This window comes from Glycine max, chromosome 5 (assembly GCF_000004515.6).
Source record: "Glycine max cultivar Williams 82 chromosome 5, Glycine_max_v4.0, whole genome shotgun sequence".
Classification (NCBI taxonomy): domain Eukaryota; kingdom Viridiplantae; phylum Streptophyta; class Magnoliopsida; order Fabales; family Fabaceae; genus Glycine; species Glycine max.
In genome coordinates this window covers 36,907,717-36,929,332 of record NC_038241.2, presented here as the reverse complement: position 1 = coordinate 36,929,332, position 21,616 = coordinate 36,907,717, and the positions used below count along the sequence as shown (strand labels likewise).

The following is a 21,616-nucleotide window of genomic DNA, read 5'->3' as shown; positions in this document are numbered from 1 at the left end:
TGCATGTGTGAAGAATATACACATGTCACTGTTAGATTAAGTTAAACAAGTACAGACAAAATTATATATGTTTAATTTTTATTATTTTAACGTATAAAGCGAGAAGATTTAAGCACAAAGAAAAATAAACACATCGTAGTCATGCATAGACAAAGTCATTAATATATAATTGGCATTAGATATTAATATATATAGTTGCTGAAAGGGAAATTAAAGTTATTCCAGAGAGGCATAAATAGAGCTTTTTTTTGTAAGAACTATTGCAGGCAAAGGACAAATTGTACTTTCCATCTTAAACCGGTAGCTTCTCATATGAAGGGTGGTTGAGGCTTATATATTATGAAATGGTTGTGGTGGTATTAGTAAGTGCTCATATGTGGGTAGGTTTATATGTGAATCATTACGGACTGTGGGGTGCTCTTGATGATGAAATGAATTCGGTAGTGGATTTTGGGGGTGCTTTGAATGAAGACATGAATTCAGTGGTTGATTTTGGGGGTACTTTGGATGATGGCATGAATTCAGTGGTGGATTTTGGGGGTGCTCTGGATGAAGGCATGAATTCAGTGGTGATTTTTGGGGGTTCTCTTGATGAAGGCATGAATTCAGTGGTGGATTTTGGGGGTGCTCTTGATGATGACATGAATTCAGTGGTGACTTTGGGGGGTGCTTTGGATGAAGGCATGAATTTAGTGGTGGTGAGTGGTTTCTCAAGATCATGACTTTGGGGGGCAAACTCAAAAAATGATAGCTTGAAATTGGCTAGCACTGGAGTGGTGAGCACCACTCCAAGCAACAGTGAGTGTAGTACCGAAGTCATGTCTCAGCTTGGTGATCAAAAGATATAACAATGATAAACTATTTATAGGAAGAGCGACAAAGGAAGTTTTTTTGTCTAGGTCATCAATCTTCAGTTGTTTTATTAAATATATACATAATATTAAAAAAAACATTTATAAAACAAAATATCTTGATATCCACCTATGTATTCTATCTTTATCATATAATTTATTTTACCTACATTTTTTAAGCTTAATTGTCATATGCTTTTAAAAAAAAGGTTTAATTATCATCTAATATTATTAGTTGATTAATAATTTACTTTTTCTTTTTAATTTCCTAACTAGTGCACGAACATTGGTTAGTGGAACCTATAAAACAGCAAGTTGGTGGACTAGGGACTAGGAGGGCGAGCAAAAGTTATCAACCCTCTTGTGGTCATAATTTTAAAATCCAGACTAATCGATTTGATCATGAACCGATGATTTGATCGAGTCAGGTTACATAGAAGAACAGGTTAGATAGAAGAATATTTATGTAGTCAATTAGGTGCAACTCAATGTGATCTGCTAAGCCAGTAAGGTTGAACTAGTGACCCGATAGAGTTAAATCGTTGACCTAGGTTGGGGTCATGTAGTGTTTTATTTTAAGAAAAAAATTACTCACAAAGGCATCATTTTACCATTAATGACTAAAAAAATAAAGAAAGAAAAGGACATACTAGCATTTAATTGTCTCATTCCTTTGAAAACTTTAAAGGTCCTCAATCTTTGTCATCAACAACATTTCCTCCACCATAAAGCTTATGAATTATGATATTTTCTTATTAATGTGTTGTCTGCCATGTTTTCTTCATTTTATGTTTTCTGTTTGGTTGCACATTTGATTTTGTTGTTGTAACGTGATTATTGATTTGGTTTCAATATTACTTATTCAATATGATGTGTTTAAGCAAGTATTATGTTTAACTGTTTTAGGTACTTGATATTGTGAATCTAGTTATGAATAATAATTTTTTTGGATTTTATAGTAAGAGATGTATAAATTTTTCATTTTTCTAAGATTGACAAATTTTGTGAATCAATTAGTAATTTAGTAGTTCGGTCATTGATCTAGTGACACAATATCTTCATCGGATCTATTTTTAAAACTGGCTGTAGGGATCTCAATCAGACACAAAGCCGAAGGGAGACACAAAGCTTCGTGGAGGGAAAAATAATATTTGTGGAGATACATGCTTAAAAGCTACTTGCTTAATTAAATAAGTTGCAGGTTATTTTACTTTATGAGGACTACTGGTTTTATTTTCCTTTTGGTTAGTTCAAGAAACATTGGGATTGGATCTCACAAATTTAGAATAGCAAAATTAGTGAGATTTGTTGCATTGTGAAGAAACACACGCTTAGAGAGCTCATGCAAATAGTGCAGCCGGTTTTGTTGCTGCTTGTTAGTTACACCCTTCTTCTCTTTCTAACTCAAAATGCAACACATCTTGTGTTGTGAGAGTTTATATATATATATATATATATATATATATGGAATCAAAGATTCTATCAGAAAATTTATAATAATTAATAAATTTTATTCAATTAATTGAGTTAAATCTTCTTATGACATTATTATTAATAAAATTATATTTATTTTATTAGAAAATTAATAAATAATATTTTTACCCGAGGAAATGTTCCTCTTCATCATTATAGAATGACAAACTCTCTTTTAAATATTTAACGCAAGTTATATATGCAGATTCATCGAAGGTAATATTCCTACTTGAATCTTATAGGATCAATATCAAAGTTTCAATAACATATTTTTTCTACAATTATTTAATGTGATTATGTATATTTCAAACTCAAAATTGATTAAGTTAAAATAATTCGCCCGAGCAAATAATCAGATAATCAGTTGAATTTGCACCACATAGATGACGTAACTATAAATAGGTGAATGCTACCCAAGCTTTATCTTATTAATTTATTGAGAACAAAAAGGTTGTTTTAATAAAGTGTATATATGTGTGTTTCTCACTAAATAAAACGTTAAATGGATATTGTAAAATAGATAGGTTGCACAAGTTGTCCTTGTATTTTTATAACCACTAAACATGAAGCAATTGAGAAAATTGGGAGGGATTGACCACTTGTACTTCTACGTCCTAACACGTCTCTCGTTTCAAATACATGAAAATAATATTAATTATTAGTTATTACCAGATAAAATCTGTACTGATTCTTATGTGGGATTCTTTTCCACCTAAGTAGAAACTTTACGGATTTTGTGTAAATGTTAGCAGAAAATGCATGTATTATTTCAAAAAATAAGTATCAAATATAAATAACAATTTATCATTTTTTATATGACAAACTTTCCTTTTTACTAAACACCTTATTTTTAATTTTGTTATTAACATTCCTAAAAAAAACCGTAAATATTTATTTTTCTTATTAGTCATATTAATTTTATAATAAAAAATGACGCAAAAGTATTTTAATAAAATTGTTATAAAGTTTCATCTAACAATAATATATTAATATTATTAACATTTTCCAGATATATCTGTTATGTTGACCCTTGGACACCATATTCTTTTTCAATATACATCAATCATGAAACTAATCTACACACATAATGAGTAGGCTATTCATAAAAGATTTGTGAGGATAGTGAAACTAACCCAAACACATTATCATGAGTAGGAATGTAGGATATAGACGTCTTACGTTTAATCGGTACGTAATCGCACTGTGGCACACAACATGTGTGTGAGAAATTTCTGCTAAACTTATTATATCGGGTAAATTAAAGAATGCTTCCACCTTCAGATCTTTCCATTAAGGGATATACACGCAGGATTAATTTTTTTGCCAGTTTTATGTTAAACCTATTATATCGAGTAAATGACACAACCAGCTCTCATTTTAGTCCCTAGATTTAACGAAATTAAAATAAAAAAGCTCCTTATATTGATGTTGATTACTCCAATTAGTTCTTAACTCATTCGATAGTATTTGAGTTTGATTTTTAATTAAAATAATTATTAATCAAATTTTATTTATCACTCTAGATTAATCAGACTCTCTACCAAAAAAAAAATCTCCAACTTTTAATTTTTTGTCTCCATCCCCCCTCATAGTTTCAAGCCTTTCGCATTTGGGGGTGTGAGGAGGATCCATGAGCCATGGCGCAATGTCGTTGGACGGTGTTAAATAACAAACTGGAGGTGGGACCAATTTGAGTGAGTTCATCAATTTTTGGGGACTTCTTTTTAACTTTCTAAATTTAGGGAATGGAATAATAGTGGGTTAAAAATTTAGGGAACAATTTGACTATTTTGTCTTGATTTGGAGCAAAAAATGGTATAAAACATGTAACCTCTTACACATTTTTTTAAAAGTTCTTATAGCATTTTTATATAATTTGGGCTAAATTATATATTTAGTCTTTTATCTTAATTTGATGTCTTATCTTTAAAAAAAAATTAGCACTTTATAGTTTAAATTTAGATTAATTTGATTTTTTTTCAATTTAAAATTAACATTTGTTAATCATTTTTACATAATCATAGTTAAAAAAACACCATAAAATAATCGTTACTAGTTTAGACGTGTTTTCACACATGCAAAGAAATTTAAAAAATTTCATGCTCAATTTCTCTCTTATGGTTTGATAAATCTTAAAATTATTTGAGGAATTTTGTCACCATGTGTTTCAATCAATATAGTTAAAAATCAAAGGATTTTATTAAAGTATGAGTAAAAATAAATATTTTCATGCCGCAAATTTAAATTTTAAGTGTATCTTATGCTTTCATGTTATGAATGGTATCGTTCTTCTAGATATTTGGTAACCAAAATACCATACTTTTGGAATATCTATTTCGTAATACATTCAAAAGTAATTAAAAATATATATTCCAAAATACCTTATGATAGTTATTATTCATCCATAACACCTATTCCACAACCAAAGTATCATATTTTTGGGATCTCAATATAAGTGTTCTAAAATACCATACAGATAGGCGTAATTTTTCATAACACTTATTCTATAACCAAAATATTAAACTTCTAGAAAAGTCTATTTTGTAATTTATTAAAAAAATAATTACGCAACAAGCGATCCAAAATAAACAATGAGGGGTATTTTAGACGTCAAACCTAAATTTTAAGTGAGAAGGGAGTGTAGGATAAGTTTTATCGGGTGCCGGAGGATAAGGCCTACCTATTATTATAGGTCACAATTTCTATTTGATCGACTTTGGACTGATCCGCATTAGGCCCATAACCCATTTTGGACAGACCAGTTTTAATGTTTTTTTAATTTACATGTACTGATATATAGTTCTTAAATTAGTTTCTATTCTGTCAAAGGACTATAAGTTTTATTATTATATTATTATTATTATTGCTATTATTATAATAATATTATAATTTAATCACTGTATTATTTAAATAATTATATTACTATACTTTTCGTTTAATGAATAGTTAAATTATAGTCTTATTCATCTGGTCATTGTTTATGAAAATGAAATAATTAACTTTTATATTTAATTTCTTTCTTTTGTAGTCATGTAGTTATCTTTCTTATTTTATTTGAATTTTTGCCTCAAATCAAATTAATATTTTTAATTAGTTATCCAGTCAAAGAAAAGATTAGTTTCCTCAATTATTTTAATCAATACTCACATTTCCTTGATTTACATTAAGTATAATGAGATGTTTGACTTTGTAAATTATTATTATTATCTGACGGTCATTATTATTATTTTCTACGATTATTTCATTAATTAAATTAACTTTTAAGATATTTTTAAATAAAAAATTAGATGCATTTTTTGCATTTCTAACTTATTATTTTTACTGCTAATCTACATATATATTAAAACTGTCCAACACCTTGGGCATGTCTTGTGTCAGTAATTCCTTGATTATAGCAGTTGAGAAATTAAATCATATTTATAATGATTAAGAAGATATTTAAATCTGAAAATGACAAGAAGCTAGCTAGTTATAACTTGTAACTACTGTCTGCACGGCGATAAATTATTATACGTGATCGGCTGGCCTTCTCAAGTCATCAATTGCCTTCTGAAGTCTAAGAGCGGTTTAGATGCTTAATTACTGGGAATCTTCGCTAACTTGGGCCTCTATTAATATTGTCTGCACTCTAAACTCTAAATACTGAAGTCTAAGGCGCTATTTTACGGTGTTTTGTTTTTTAAAAAATTATAAATAGTTTTAATAACAAGAGATTAAAAAAAAAGTTTAGATTTTCACATTATATTTTCATCTCACTTACGGTAAGTTAGCAGCGTAATCAAGCATCGTGGTGTGCTGGTGACAGAGTAATGCGTTGCGGTGGTTCAAGTTTGGATCCGCTGGTAATGGAGTTTTGAAGCAAAGACACAAGCTAAATTTGAAATGTATGGTTGAAGACAGAATGGGAGAGGAAGAGATTTAGATTTATTTTACTAATAAAAACTAATAATTAATATTAGTGGATAAAAAAAAATTAAAATGTATAATTTTTAGTCTATAATGCTTTGTCGCAATTCTTAATATTACAAGAAATTGTAGGCACGTGTAGTTGATGCAGCCGCAAGAAAATTTGTTTTGAAAATAGGAAGCTGACAAACTTTAAACCCTTTTGTGAGAAATGTAATATACGATTTAAATTCAAATTCAATTAAATAAATAAATTATTAGACGAATAAAATATGGGTGAAATACAGCATGAGTCTTGACTCTTGAGAATACGGGTGTATAGGAGTTCCACTCACGCGTGTATCCAAATCAACCCAGATAATTTGGGTTAGATTTGGGATAAATAATTATTTGTGCCTTCAATATATAAAACGATGATAAATTTATTTTTAAAAGATAAAAATTTAAATTTAAAATTTTAAAAGTAGAAAAATTTGACAAATATATTTATTTGTCAAACAAATTTGTAAGTGCTTTATATATTCAGTGACGAAAATAATTATTTATCTAAAATATAATTTAATCTTTGTTTTCTCTCATTTTTTTATCGTCACAAATATAATATTACAATAAACACTTAAAAAATAAGAAAACAAATATAAGTTATAACAAAAATTATAATAAACATAATATTAATTAATAAGCATAATCGGTCTATTACTCTGAAATTTTTAATATGACAATATCTTACTCAAAATATGAGATTTAAACAAAAATACACGATCATTAAGTTAATTTTTACAAAAAAAATTAAACTCAACTTAATTTTGTCACTACCTAATGTTGTCACAGTGGAAATTTTAGAACAATAGACAAATTATATTTATTATTATGTTTGTTCTAAGTTCTAACTTATATTTGTTTTTTTAGTGTTTATTGTAATATTATGTTTGCAACAATAAAAAAATGAAGATTAAATTATATTTTGAATAAATAGTCATTTTTGTCCATGAATGTAACACATAGGTTTTTTCATTAACTATAATGGACGAAAATTAACGAGTGAATGAATTTGTTGCACCTTTTTTCATTTTTGAAGACTAAAATTTGAATTTAAATATTTCGGAAACAAATTTATCAGTGATTTACACATTTAGGGACGGAAGTAATTATTTATCCTTATATTTTTTAAGAGTTTTGATCAAATTCGACCTAATTCAATCAAATTCATTTATGCACAGGTTGGGTAATGAGTTTTTAAACTCAATCTAACTCATAATATATGATTAAATTATTTATTAAATATAAAATACATTAATTTTGATCTAACATAATTTATTGAATCATTAAATTAAATTATCCATGATTTTTTTTCTTTTTTAAGTTATTTTTCATCCTTTGCTTAATTTTGTTTATATTTTCTCATGCTAATAGTTTAATATAGTATTTTATTTTTATCTAAAACAAAATATTATATTAACATTAAAATTATTAATTCTATTAGGTAATATTATCACAATTTAGTTTTTTTTATCACATTTAATCATTATATATTTATATAACTTTAGACAAAAATAAATTATTATTTTAAATAATTTTAATTTTTATAAAAATAAAAATTTAACATTTAGACCCGTTAACTCAATCTCATCCAATCTAATTATAATTAATTTGATTTGAATTCGATCCATTAATAAAATTGTACAAAATTCAATCCATAAAATTAAAATTGGATAGAATAACCGATTTAATCAAATACCACCCAACTACACCCGGAAACACCCAACTTGACAACAACCACTCTCAACTTGGTTAGTAGGTTTGCAGGATTTGGGCGGGTAGGTTAGTGCAGGTAGGGCCACTACCGGAGCAGATTATTTTATCCTTATTAATTGTGTTGTTTATATGATTTATAAAAATCAAATATACAAAAAAAAAACAAAAAAAAATACATGGACCATTTAAGCTTTTTACATTATTTTTCCAAACGTTAGAGTCAGACCGGCCTAATAACAACAAAGTAGCTAAAGTTTAAATTTCAGGTTGAATAATAATATAATATTTATCAATTAGTTTTATAAAATAAAAAATTATACATATTAACAAAAATATCATATATGTTGATAAAAATACCCAACTTATAACTTTTTTTTTTATAAAAAAGATCTCTTAAAATTTAATTAGAGTTGTATTACTGAATTTGAAAATAAATGGGCCTAAAAAAAATTAAATACAACCGTGGTGCATTACAAAGAAACATCCAGAGGTAAGACTTTCGACATAAATAAAAATTGCCATCCAGTACATTTTAGTAAAAAACTCAACTATATATTTTACAAGTTTTTCAATTTTCATTTTATAAGTTCATCACCACCATAAAATATCATGTTGCTCGTTGCATTGGCTTCATACGTCATCCTACTCACTGCATCGCCTAGTATCAGACTCGATGATTTGTTGGTCCTGCAAACATCAAACCACAAATAATCAAATAACGGCCAACATCAAGAAGATGGTAAGAAAAATTTATTGTTGCACCCAACATTGAAAGGCGCACAGCATTTTATGTTGAAACGTGATCGACCTTCACATGTTACAATTTTTTTGTCTTGTCAGAGATGCAGCTGCCCAGGTTGCCTGAAACTATTGGTATTGTATTAGAGCAGGAGTTTGTACATTAATTAGAGTTTCTCAATATTATTCCTCCCTTTAAGAATACGTGATATTTTAGAGAAGAAAAATTATTTCAAAATGTATATTTTATAAAATTAATGTTATATTAAATACTTTTTAAAGCCCTCCTAAATAAATATTTAATAGGAGTGATGCATAAGGAAAAATATATATTATTGAAGATGGCTCTGATGCATAGTTTTTAAGGGGGCCTTGAATCGATTACATTATGAACGTGATCCATGTGTACAATTTGATAGTGAAAACAGAGCAAAATAATGCCATGAGCAATTTACTAATTGGTCATTGTTCCATTTGCATATATTACCACATTGGCATTGAAGAATGAAGAGTGGCCTCTTTGCTAAGCCGACCTCGAACATTTTTCTATTATTTTTATATAATAAGAAATTATAATAAATAAATATATATCTACAATTATATAAAATTTAAATGAAGAATAGTTATAAATAATTTAAATTCTAATATATTTTTTTAGCAATTGGTAATTTCATTTTTAAAAATATTAAAATTTAATATAAAGATAATGATAAAGTTAAAAAGATGTAGGTTTTAAAAAAAAAGATAATTATTAAAATAATATATATAGATAGAGATCAAGAAAGAAGACTTTTAGATAGTTGAAAGAATTTTTCAACTAATTAAAAGGTAGTATGATTCCATAAAAGAAAAAAAATACTAAAAATTTCTAATTGAAAAACTGGTGATATGTTATAATGTGAAGAAAAATGTTTATATGATTTTTCTAATCACACGCTCCAGTACCTTCAATAAAAATATAAGGTGATTTTATATGATTGAAAAATGTTTATTAAAATTATTAAAACTAATAAAACAAGATATATTTTAAGTTTCTTTCATAGTTTAATAAAGTTTACTTAGAATAGAAAAGCATGGAGAATGTATGAAAAGTGAAATGAATAGTAGGTGGCTTGTAGTCTTGTTTGTGTCTCTTCCTCAGATACAATTACACCTTGCACGTTATATAATGGGGTAGTCTCCGTACTTCATCTCCATCAAATCCTTCTATAGTCATACATTGATATCTTTGATGGCAACGGCAAATGCAGAAGCATCCTCATTCCAACAACTACCCATGAAATCCCACATTGCTGTACTACCTAGTCCAGGCATTGGCCACGTCACACCCCTCCTAGAGCTCTCCAAGCTCCTGGTCACACACCACCAGTGCCACGTTACCTTCCTCAACGTCACCACCGAATCTTCCGCAGCCCAAAACAACCTCCTTCACTCCCCAACTCTCCCTCCCAACCTCCACGTCGTCGATCTCCCACCCGTTGACCTCTCCACCATGGTCAACGACCAAACCACCATCGTAGCCCGTCTCTCTGTCAACCTTCGAGAAACCTTGCGTCCCCTCAACACAATCCTCTCACAACTGCCCGATAAGCCCCAAGCCCTAATTATTGACATGTTCGGAACCCATGTTTTTGACACCATTCTCGAAAACATTCCCATTTTCACTTTTTTCACTGCCTCAGCACACTTGCTCGCCTTTTCCCTCTTTCTCCCTCAGCTGGACCGTGACGTGGCGGGCGAATTCGTGGACCTTCCGAACCCGGTTCAGGTCCCGGGCTGCAAACCCATCCGAACGGAAGACTTGATGGACCAAGTAAGGAACCGGAAAATCGACGAGTACAAATGGTACCTCTATCACGTGAGTCGCATGACTATGTCAACCGGTATTTTACTCAACACGTGGCAAGATCTAGAGCCCGTCACGCTAAAAGCATTGTCGGAGCACTCTTTCTACCGCAGCATAAACACTCCACCGCTTTACCCTATTGGACCGCTGATTAAAGAAACCGAATCGCTGACGGAAAACGAACCGGAGTGTCTTGCGTGGCTCGATAACCAACCCGCCGGTTCGGTTCTGTTTGTCACGTTCGGGAGCGGGGGCGTTTTGAGTTCGGAGCAACAAAATGAGCTGGCGTGGGGTTTGGAACTCAGTGGCGTGAGGTTCGTGTGGGTGGTTCGGGTGCCGAACGACGCTAGTGCATTTGCTGCGTTTTTTAATGCGGGTGGCGATGATGATGCGACGTCGTATTTGCCGGAAGGGTTTGTTTCAAGGACTCGGGAGAGGGGTTTGGTGGTGAGGTCGTGGGCCCCGCAGGTGGCGATTCTGCGGCACGCATCTACGGGAGCGTTTGTGTCGCACTGCGGGTGGAACTCGACGTTGGAGAGCGTAGCAAACGGGGTTCCGGTGATCGCGTGGCCGTTGTACGCGGAGCAGAGGATGAACGGGACGACGGTAGAGGAGGATGTGGGAGTGGGTGTGAGAGTGAGAGCGAAGAGCACTGAAAAAGGTGTGGTGGGGAGGGAGGAGATAGAGAGGGTGGTGAGGATGGTGATGGAAGGGGAAGAAGGGAAGGAGATGAAGCGAAGAGCAAGAGAGTTGAAAGAAACCGCGGTCAAGTCTTTAAGCGTCGGAGGACCATCCTACGAGATGCGTGCTGCAATGGCTAATGTTTGCTTGTTCGCAACAAAAAAGCAGTGCACCAAAAAGCCCGTTCAGAGGGTGGATCATGAAACTGAAGTCAAAGGTTGAAAATTAACCAGCGTGTTTTCGCGCGCGCTCTTTTGCCGAATCTTTCCTACAATAAAATAACCGTCACGTTTGGCGGTTTCGGCTATAAATAAGTAAATTTTTTCTGCGTGTTGTAGTAACTGGGAGTAGGTTTGGTTTAATTTCCCTTAAAGTACTCTTGCCACCTAGGCTTAGAGGTTAATTGGGCTTGCTTCTCCAAACCTTAGTTTAGCCATCCACATTTGTGAAAAACAATAAATGCCATCAGCTTCCTATTTTACCCCCTCATCATTTCCCAACTCCTCATAGACTTGGATTTTCAATGGTCATCGGATGGTGTTCGAAGGAGTTTCTGCTAACTCATATTGTATTTCGGTGTCCCTTTGTTTGCTTTTCGTATTCGTTTCAGGATCTGAGTAGAATATTGTTGGTCTCGTGTGTTTTGCAATCTGGTCAGGTTTGCTTTGGATGAGGTGATTTATGGCTATTTCTATACCCCTCTTTTGTTCTTTGCTTTGAACGTTTGTACCTGTTTTTGGGTACCTCTGCCACTTCTTGCATTTATTTATAATATATTTGTTTTTTCTGATGAAAAATAAATTGGGATGCTATTCAAAGAGAGCCTATAAAAAAATTATATTAACATTATAGTATATATTTCAGGTTGTACTCCTTTCTACACTTAATTTTTTCATACTTATACACTTGGAAAATATAAGATTGTATATCCCTTTGGTCTCCTTAGTTGTACCAACAAGGATCACTTCCTTATATTTAGTCTCTTCGTGTTTATGTACTCGAGATTGTGGGATTGTCTCTTGACCTCCTGAATCAGTTTCCACCCTTCAATTTGATCGGAGCTTACCAATTAATACCCTCAAATCCGGACCGACCCTCTCATATTGCCAATTGAGCACTCCACTATTCACGTTGCTCAATCCTTAACCATTAAATGACTTTAATCGATCATGATGTGTGCCTAAGGATCTCAGGATAACAGATAGAATCATGTATGATAACACTTGCAATAATATCATATTGGTAAGTTATGATGTATCCCTATATAATGCCAATGCTTGACCTGGATGAGATAGATTACGCTTAACACTTATGGTCTCGGACTAAATCTCCTTCTTAGGCATGATCCAGTTACAAGAACACATACCATTTTCAATAATTATGCATTTAAAAGTATTTTTGATAGTATTATACAAACAAATATCATTTCATCAAAATACTTTTTTGAGTGAAGAAATATTCTAACATAAATGTGTGTAAACTCATTTTTTTAATATCAAGCTTAACTTCAACTTTAATCCAACACATGCAATGGAATGGTTGTAATAATGCACTCAATATTCTAAAGTTCTGTCCCTAATTTGACTTTAAATAAAAGTTTACATAACCTTTTTTTAAATAATAATAGTAATAATTATAATGCACTTAATACTTGATTAACCAAGTGAGATTTTTTTTTCGAATTCAAGTTATTTAAGTAATTTATTTTTTTTAAAAAAGAAAGAGGAGTGTACTTAATAAAAAATTGAAAGTGGATATAGTAAAACTTTTTTTTTCTTGAATTGAAAATCAATGAGCTCGGCCCATTAGCTATAATCAGACCAAAATGAATTTGTATCTCAAGATTAACTCACACTTAGTCACCACTACTTTGTTATTTCAATTTTTGTCTTGATAGTTTTTTTTTTTGGCTAAATTATTGTTTTTTTCCTTTAATTTATTTTTGAAATTTGATTTTGTCCTTTATTTATTAAATGGTTTAATTTGATTATATAATTTTTAAAAACATTCCATCTAAATTGAATCTAATGACGTTATTATATGATCATGATTATTTATATAAGATATTTTTGACGCTTTAAATGTTTAAAATAAATACGAAAGATTGAATTAAAAGAAAAAAGTTACTCATGTTTTTACTATCCAAAATAATTAAATTTAATATCTCTTTAATTTTATATAAGCGTTACAATGTGAGTGTGAGAAATTACTTTTAAAAACTAAATTCACTATTCAACTTGAATATATACTTTCATATGATACCCAAGTGATCAATAACATCGACATTTTGATATTAAGAGTACATATACTATAAGTATAAGAATTAAATTCTAGCAAAAAATTTTGCATGAACTTTTTCAACAGAGTTAATTTATCATATTTGAAATAAAAATAAAAATATATATGATCCACTTGGTGTATGTTTTACAATTTGTTGGTGGAAGATGGAAATGACACTAATGAATACATAATTTGTTTTCTTCATTCATGGGTTAGATGAAAAGAAGAAGGTTGATTTGAATGTGAAAGCGGGGGGCCCATCCCACCAAACTCCCTCTACCTACAGCTGTTGAAGCTTCTCCTTCTTGATTCTTCAGTAACCCCTTCTCTCCCAAAATCTCTCTGTTCAGTTTTCATATGGCGAACACACTATATAACGGCGCCACATGCCGAATCCCTCTCCGGAACCAATCCCTGGCCTTCTCTCGCCACGTTTCCAGATCCCTCTCTTTCCTCCCTATGTGAGTTCTCTCCTCTCTTTTTCCCTCCAATTTCACTTCACACACCAATTTCTCTCTCTCACCCTTCGCAGAACACGTGCGGCAAAACAACCCAACGCAATTGCGGTTAAGGCTTCTTCGCACTCTGACTTCGACGTTGACCTTTCGCTCAGTCCTCGTGTCAATGCCGTCAAGCCTTCCAAAACCGTCGCCATCAGCGACCACGCCACCGCTCTCGTCCAAGCCGGCGTTCCCGTCATCCGCCTCGCCGCCGGCGAGCCCGATTTCGACACGCCCGCTCCCATAGCCGAGGTTGTCTTTCTACATTCCCCCTTTCATTCATAATAACTACGTCTTCTTTTTTTAATAGTGTAATTGCAGGCTGGGATTAATGCAATTCGTGAAGGTTACACGAGGTACACGCCCAATGCCGGGACCATGGAACTGCGCCAAGCGATTTGTCACAAGCTAAAAGGTTGGTTTGAATTTCATTATGTAATAATGTGCTTTTCGTTTGGATGATTGTAAGAGATGAGGGTTTTGAATTGCAGAAGAGAATGGGATTACTTATACTCCTGACCAGGTTGTGGTTAGTAACGGAGCCAAACAGAGTATTGCTCAGGCAGTGCTTGCAGTTTCCTCCCCTGGAGATGAGGTAAGTAAAAAAATAGTTTATGCTCTAACTCCATACATAAGCAATAGAGAAACTAACTACTTATATGCTTCATTGTCATTTATTTGGCTAGGGCTCAATGGATTATTTAATTTGACCAAACTTTTGAATTATTCAAATTTGTTTATCATTTGCTTGCAGAAAATCTCTGATGATTTGTCTGGTTGACAACCGTGCCAGACTTGTATTATCATTCTTCAATCTATCTCAAGTTTGAAATTAGTCACTTGCACTTGTTTGTTCAAAAGATTCTTCAACTGGCTTTTCAGCTTCTAAAGCTTTTGCTCTATGTTTGTTTTATGTCCCTGGTAGTCTGTTATAATTACTTTTGTTGAAATTAAATAGTTTTTTTTATTCTTTTATAATTGTACCATGTTTATATACAAGTCTGAGAAACTCATCAATCTCATAAATTAAAAAACTTCGTACCCCATTGCCCAGAGGCTCTTCGCTATGCGAAGGTATGGAATCAAGGATTAGAATCAACCTATGTATATAAAAGTAATAGAAAGAGAGCAGAATTTCCCTATTTACATAAATAGACAATATTTCCCTAACGGTACACAATATGTCAATATCATTTCCCACAATATCTCAACTACTTTTTTTTATCAATTTATCATTTATTCAGGGTCCAGTAATATGTTTGCTGTGGTAAAAGTCACAAATAAAATAGCCACTTGGTACTATGCACATATTTCCATTTATTAAATTATGTCTGAGTTGTTTTTGGACAACTTAATGCTTATCACATACTCCATATTTTTTTCTTCTCTTCCTGTTGCTCACTGCAGTGGCTTTCATTTATGGCGTGAGTATTTCAGGTTATTATTCCAGCTCCATTCTGGGTTAGTTACCCAGAAATGGCAAGGTTGGCTGATGCAACACCTGTGATTCTTCCAACCTTAATATCTGATAATTTCCTTTTGGATCCCAAACTCCTCGAATCCAAAATTACTGAAAGATCAAGACTGCTTATTCTTTGTTCTCCATCTAACCCAACGGGATCTGTCTACCCCAAAGAATTACTTGAAGAGATAGCCCGAATTGTTGCAAAGCACCCCAGGCTTCTGGTATAGTCATACATCCATGACAAGATCACAAGTACTTCAATGTGTTGAGCCTATATGATATTTCCTTTCAAGATCTTAATAGTTGTTTTATGCAGGTTCTCTCTGATGAAATTTACGAACACATAATTTATGCACCAGCAACTCACACGAGCTTTGCATCTTTACCAGGAATGTGGGACAGAACTCTTACTGTGAATGGATTTTCTAAGGTTAGTCTGTAATGTTCTATTTCTGTTAAGAGTTGCGGGATGTATTGTTGATCCCTCATTCTTATTTTATACTGAATTGCCTATTCTTTATTTCAATAGTGAGTTCTAATTTTAGACATGACATGGAGGCCTCCAAATTTGATTATGACACTTTTGAGCTGTTTTCCTATAGGCCTTTGCAATGACTGGTTGGCGGCTTGGATATATTGCTGGTCCAAAACATTTTGTTGCAGCATGTGGAAAGATCCAAAGTCAGGTATGCTACATTTTTTATTGGTCACTTTCTTTCGTAAGCCTTACCCTATACATCATATATGTCTTGATTTCCTTTTCCTACAGCCTCCATGACATCTTACAGATTCTTAAGTTTAACAGATTCAGTATTTGAGAGGAAACTTAAAGAAATTTTCTAGCCTTCATTTGGAATTAGTTGGATTATTGTTGCTGGTTAATATTATATGCAGTATATACTGGCTGATGCATCTTATTGAATTTAGTTTACTTCAGGGGCCAGTAGTATAGCTCAGAAAGCTGCAGTTGCTGCATTAGGACTAGGCCATGCTGGTGGGGAGGCAGTTTCTACCATGGTGAAAGCATTTAGGGAGCGAAGGGATTTCTTAGTACAAAGTTTTAGAGAAATAGATGGCATCAAGATATCTGAACCCCAGGTGCAAATTCTTTCTTTTTCTTTTTCTTTTTCCCTTAAATAATTCTCCTCCTTTTGTTTTGTCTCTTCCTTTTGCTGTCTGTTTTTCTACTCAAACATAATTTCTCTCTGTTCATCCGCAGGGAGCATTTTATCTATTCCTTGATCTCAGCTTCTATTATGGAAGAGAAGCTGAAGGATTTGGTAAAATTGTGGATTCTGAGTCCCTCTGTCAATATCTACTGGAGGTGGGCCAGGTATATGCATGAAATGGCTTTAAAGATTTTAGTGATTTCATGAGCAGGAAATTTCAAATGGTCTTGTATTTTACGGTATTGGCTATAAAATAGTCGAGATTTATTAGCAAAAGGCCAAAAAGTATGTTCTCATTTTTAAAGTATGACCCAACAACTGAGTGAAAGTTATCTGGAAAGTGTCATCCATGGTCTTTTACAGTTAAGCTTAGACCATCAATATGTATACAAAGTTGAAAGAGAGAGGAAAGAAACATCGTATAGTTGAACTTTTAATGTCTCATCAGTCATAAGTCATAACATTGTCTTTTGCCATTTTGGCTTACAGGTAGCCCTGGTGCCAGGGAGTGCATTTGGAGATGACACTTGCATCCGCATCTCTTATGCAGAATCGCTTACAACCCTACAGGCAGCTGTAGAAAGAATTAAGAAAGCACTTGTCCCGCTGAGCTCTGCTGCACTTGTTTAATATCGATGTTTTTTTTGTTGTTATGCGTGTATTTTATTTCTATTTTGGCAATGTGTAATCTGTTTATTCTGAAAATAATAAGCTTTGGCTACTTTTCCACAAATGAAGTGATGCAACTGTCTTATTAATGGTTTAAAATTATAATAACAAAATTGTCCTCCTTTAATGTTACATATGTTGTCTCGAAAGGGGAAGCAAATAAACAGGCGTTCAATGGCTACAATCTGAAAAGGGCGTGGTAATTTTTAAAGTAGAATCCATTGAGGGACAATTTTCTCAGGCAACAGTTTATTACCTAGCACTAATAAAACTATGGAAATTTGAATTAGCTACAATCAAAGTAGCATTGATAACTCTAGCTAATGGTAAATTTCATGTTTCGTTTTAGGAGAGATTGAATTTGTGGGGACTCCATCTTTGCTACTTTTTACAACTGCATACGGACCCTACGCGGACTAGTAGTACATTGCGTTTTTTTTTTTTTGGTTTGTCAGGGGATGTAAATTGTGGAAAGTGGTGCTTGTGCCTCATTTCATACAGAATCGAAACTGATCCAACGAAACAATGAAGTACACCCCTCAAGTCGGGCCTGCTAAGCAAAACTTCCATAAAAGCCCATTAAGAATAGTGGATGAAATGGAAGCCCAATATGCTCATAAGTTGTAAGTCCTATAAGATGTTTTGGCCTTCAACTTTTTTTTTCCAGGTATCGAGGAAGATGAGTTAGGCGTGTAAGCGTAGGCCCAAATTATGTTAATTAACTCGTTGGGAACAAAAGACGTGGATGAGTTGATTAATTGATGCAATTTGCGGCAGATCATATGCTTGATTTGGCATAGAATCAATTCCAAGATAGGAGACTGCTTGACCTACCCCACAACCGCAAGTTTTCCAATAGGTAGGGACGTAACCATTAGAAGTTTCCTGTTGGAAAGGCAATGCAACAACACATACAAAAAATAAGAGCGTGGGAGGGAAGGAACGTAAGAAGGAAAGGCAATCTTAACTCTCTTCAATATTCCCATCTACACCAAACTTTAACATTCTCCAGAAGCTAAGGAGCTCCAATTCCCCTTCATGCAATCTTGCATAGTGACTTCAACTTGGAGACAATCAACCTTCAGACACAAGAATTTCGTTTTCCTCTGCATGCACTTTTTTGTCCCAAAAGTGCCACTTTCCCATCTAAACTTCATCTATATATATATATATATATATATATATTAATCAGTAAACATAGGAAACCAAGTTGGAGAGAGGCAAAAAAAACAAAAGCCTTGTGAGTTGTGATCATGGACGTCTCTAATTCATGCAATGAACAACAAGCACTCGAGATCGTTTTCTTTGATTTGGAAACTACAGTACCCAAAAGGGGTGGAGAGCGTTTCTGGGTTCTGGAGTTTGGTGCTATTGTAGTTACACCCCACAAACTCACCGAGATTGAGAGCTACACCACGCTGATAAGACCCAAAGACCTATCTGTGGTCTCAGTGAAATCCAGCAGAAGTGATGGAATAACTCGTAAAGCCGTTGAAAATGCACCATCTTTTGAAGATGTTGCAGACAGAATATTCAGTATCTTGAATGGAAGGGTGTGGGCGGGGCATAACATCCAGAGATTTGACTGTGTTCGAATCAAAGAGGCCTTTAATGATATCAATAGGTCAGCACCGGTTCCCGTTGGAATCATTGATTCTTTGGGGGTTCTAACTGAGAAGTTTGGAAGAAGAGCTGGTAACATGAAGGTATGTAAGAAATAGCAGCAGCAAGTGATTCATTCTTCACACAAAAAAAACAAAATCCTCATAATTATTTCAAGTTCTTAATTGCTCTTATTATTTATGGGCAGATGGCAACACTGGCTTCTTATTTTGGCCTGGGCCAACAAAAACACAGGTACACATTTCTAACTCTAGTGCTAAATGCATCGTAATATTGTATTAATTTGAGTATTATATATGCATAAGAGTTTAATTTTAATACACTAACCAATTTATATATGATAGTATATAGTGGCTTTTGTAAAATTTGAGTGATGTGGATATATATATATATATATATATATATATATATATATATATATATGACATTATGAATATTTTGAAGCAGGAGTCTGGATGATGTTCGCATGAACTTGGAGGTGCTTAAGCACTGTGCAACGGTGTTGTTTCTGGTGTGAAATTAATCTCCATGTTCAATTCTACTTGGTTAGCTTTGAAAACAAATATTCCACCTAGCAGCATGATTCTCACACGTTTGTTATGGCTTATGGATATTGTTAGGAATCTAGTCTACCAAACACATTGCATAGCAAATGGTATGGATCTTCCAGCGTTATGACGCGAAGCAGAAGCGATGGGAAATCTCCCTGCAAGGAAGAGACTAGCAGAAAATCTCCCCCAACTTCATATGGATATCAGAGGACAGTTCCCTATGCTAGGGGAAGTTTGGGAAAGGTTTTATTTTATATATTGACACAATATTTGATTTTCAAGTGCATGTTCAGTATACATTATTTTTGGAAATATATATAACCTCAAATACATATGGTTTAATGATAATGGAAATTCTTTAAATGTAGGTGACCGAAAGAGTGAAGGGATTGTTGTGTAAAGCACAAGGGCAACCACCACTTCAACATCTACTCAAGCATTCTCATTCATTACTAAGGTGAAGAAGTGACAACATGAATATGCCACATTCAGAAAAAAGGCCTTGGCGATTAGGAAGAGAAGATCAAAGGCCTCACGTTTTGGTTTTGTTGATCGTTGGCAAATTGAAAGGAAGAAGTGCATGCACAAGATGCCAGAATGTTTTTCACGACGCTCCTGCACATGTTTCAAGAAACCGAGTGACATCCCAAATTCATTTGTGTATAGTTCGATCATTTGATTTGTATATGCTCCAAATTCATTCGTGTATAAGCATACTTCTTCAATGAAAGATGCTAATAGTAAGTGAAATCAAAATGAATATTAACATCAATATTATCACAACAATGAGTTTAGGATATATACAACCTTAGATCTTGCTTTCCACTGAATCACAAATATATTGTTGATAAAAGTTTTTTTTTGGCAAAATGACCAGGTAGGGTTATTTTTACAAACTTATTCTCTAAACGGTCTCTTTTCAAACAATTTGTGGAGGGGGTCTATTTTGCAAGCTTTTCATCATTCTTACTAGGGAAACACCGTATGTCGCCATTTCCTTTGTCATAATACCTTTATGTCGCCATTACCAACAACGGAACAGGACTGTCCCTGTGTTTTTGCTTCAAGTCTCCAGGGTTTTGCTTGTAGCTACTGGTCAATGCCTTGCTTTGTTTCAGGTTACAGCATTATCAATTGATGTTAGTCTAAGCCACCGGCCTATTTGTTACAGCAGAGGGAGACAATCGAGTATATAAAAATAATGAAATTGTGTTACGGCAGATTCAGTACAGAGCTACAATTTTCATATTTATTTAAATAATACAATTTTCATAGTTAAATGATATATGTTTAAGAATAAATATTTTCAGGAATATGAATTTTGTGAAAAAGAAGACAAAAAACGAAAGAAAATAAAAGTTACGTACTCTGCCAACAATCTTTAATAATAAGTGTTAGTTTTGAATATTTAATTATTTTAAAAAAAATATATAAAAGCTGTAAAAAAAATTCAAAACACCATAACTGAAAACTTGATAACATTATAAAAATTTATAGGTCAATTTAATTATAAAAAAAAATATTTGATAAAGGAAATGTGTCCTGATTAAATGTGAGAGACTAAGAATAAGTGGATATTTGATTTTAGAAGTTTTCCAATATCTTCCATTAAAAGAAAAATAGAAACTTTTTTTAAAAAAAGTTTCTTTTAAAAATATAAGATATTTTAAGAATAAAATATCAGGACCAACATAAATTTAATGTTAGTACGTTACGTTTTCGTTTAATGCCTATTTTGTGTTTACAAAAGAGAAAAACTATGATGTCATTTCCAACATAAATTTCACATAAACCATATAGTTCTTTTATTACATCATAGACACACACATGTACACCAATATAGTACATAGTCCAAATTCCACTTTGCGTGTGGCTAAAAGAGGAATGGGAAGACTTATTCTTCTGTCCCACTATATTGTACATAAAGTACTCCGGGGAAGGAAATCCAAGCACACAAAAGAAGCATCATACATGAGTAAAATTTTACAACATTCCAATTCAAACCAGCCATGAAAAAAGCTAAGATGTTATTCCCACACACAAGTTCTATCAACAAAGACGTAGGTACAACACTCGGTTTAATCAGTAGCAATTTAGAAATCCAGCTTG

General features: G+C 32.9%; 3 protein-coding genes across 3 annotated transcripts; all 3 read left to right on the top strand.

The window, feature by feature from the left end:
* Nucleotides 1–9,854: 9,854 nt before the first annotated feature.
* LOC100805784 (anthocyanidin 3-O-glucosyltransferase 5) lies at nucleotides 9,855–12,041 on the top strand. Its single transcript, XM_003524226.5, has one exon. It carries the CDS (start codon nucleotides 9,955–9,957, stop codon nucleotides 11,470–11,472), a length of 1,518 nt encoding a protein of 505 aa, XP_003524274.1. The 5' UTR covers nucleotides 9,855–9,954; the 3' UTR covers nucleotides 11,473–12,041.
* A 1,642-nt stretch (nucleotides 12,042–13,683) lies between these two features.
* Nucleotides 13,684–17,465, top strand: LOC100801361 (bifunctional aspartate aminotransferase and glutamate/aspartate-prephenate aminotransferase). The gene is made up of 10 exons (XM_003525018.5): nucleotides 13,684–13,991; nucleotides 14,063–14,282; nucleotides 14,352–14,445; nucleotides 14,522–14,625; nucleotides 15,468–15,716; nucleotides 15,812–15,925; nucleotides 16,098–16,181; nucleotides 16,423–16,593; nucleotides 16,715–16,828; nucleotides 17,154–17,465. The coding sequence occupies exons 1-10, from the start codon at nucleotides 13,888–13,890 to the stop codon at nucleotides 17,292–17,294; spliced, it is 1,395 nt and encodes a 464-aa protein (XP_003525066.1). The 5' UTR covers nucleotides 13,684–13,887; the 3' UTR covers nucleotides 17,295–17,465.
* An 878-nt stretch (nucleotides 17,466–18,343) lies between these two features.
* LOC100805245 (protein NEN4) lies at nucleotides 18,344–20,304 on the top strand. Its single transcript, XM_003524225.4, has 5 exons — nucleotides 18,344–19,039; nucleotides 19,144–19,190; nucleotides 19,404–19,467; nucleotides 19,577–19,750; nucleotides 19,876–20,304. Exons 1-5 carry the CDS (start codon nucleotides 18,587–18,589, stop codon nucleotides 19,966–19,968), a joined length of 831 nt encoding a protein of 276 aa, XP_003524273.1. The 5' UTR covers nucleotides 18,344–18,586; the 3' UTR covers nucleotides 19,969–20,304.
* The last annotated feature ends 1,312 nt before the right edge of the window (nucleotides 20,305–21,616 follow it).

Coding starts and splice junctions, on each gene's coding strand:
- LOC100805784 (XM_003524226.5), top strand. CDS start 9,955: ATGGCAACGGCAAATGCAGAAGCATCCTCATTCCAACAACTACCCATG.
- LOC100801361 (XM_003525018.5), top strand. CDS start 13,888: ATGGCGAACACACTATATAACGGCGCCACATGCCGAATCCCTCTCCGG. Junction 14,626..15,467: donor TTTCCTCCCCTGGAGATGAG/GTAAGTAAAAAA, acceptor TGAGTATTTCAG/GTTATTATTCCAGCTCCATT. Junction 16,182..16,422: donor GTGGAAAGATCCAAAGTCAG/GTATGCTACATT, acceptor TATTGAATTTAG/TTTACTTCAGGGGCCAGTAG.
- LOC100805245 (XM_003524225.4), top strand. CDS start 18,587: ATGGACGTCTCTAATTCATGCAATGAACAACAAGCACTCGAGATCGTT. Junction 19,040..19,143: donor GAAGAGCTGGTAACATGAAG/GTATGTAAGAAA, acceptor ATTTATGGGCAG/ATGGCAACACTGGCTTCTTA. Junction 19,468..19,576: donor GTGCAACGGTGTTGTTTCTG/GTGTGAAATTAA, acceptor GGATATTGTTAG/GAATCTAGTCTACCAAACAC.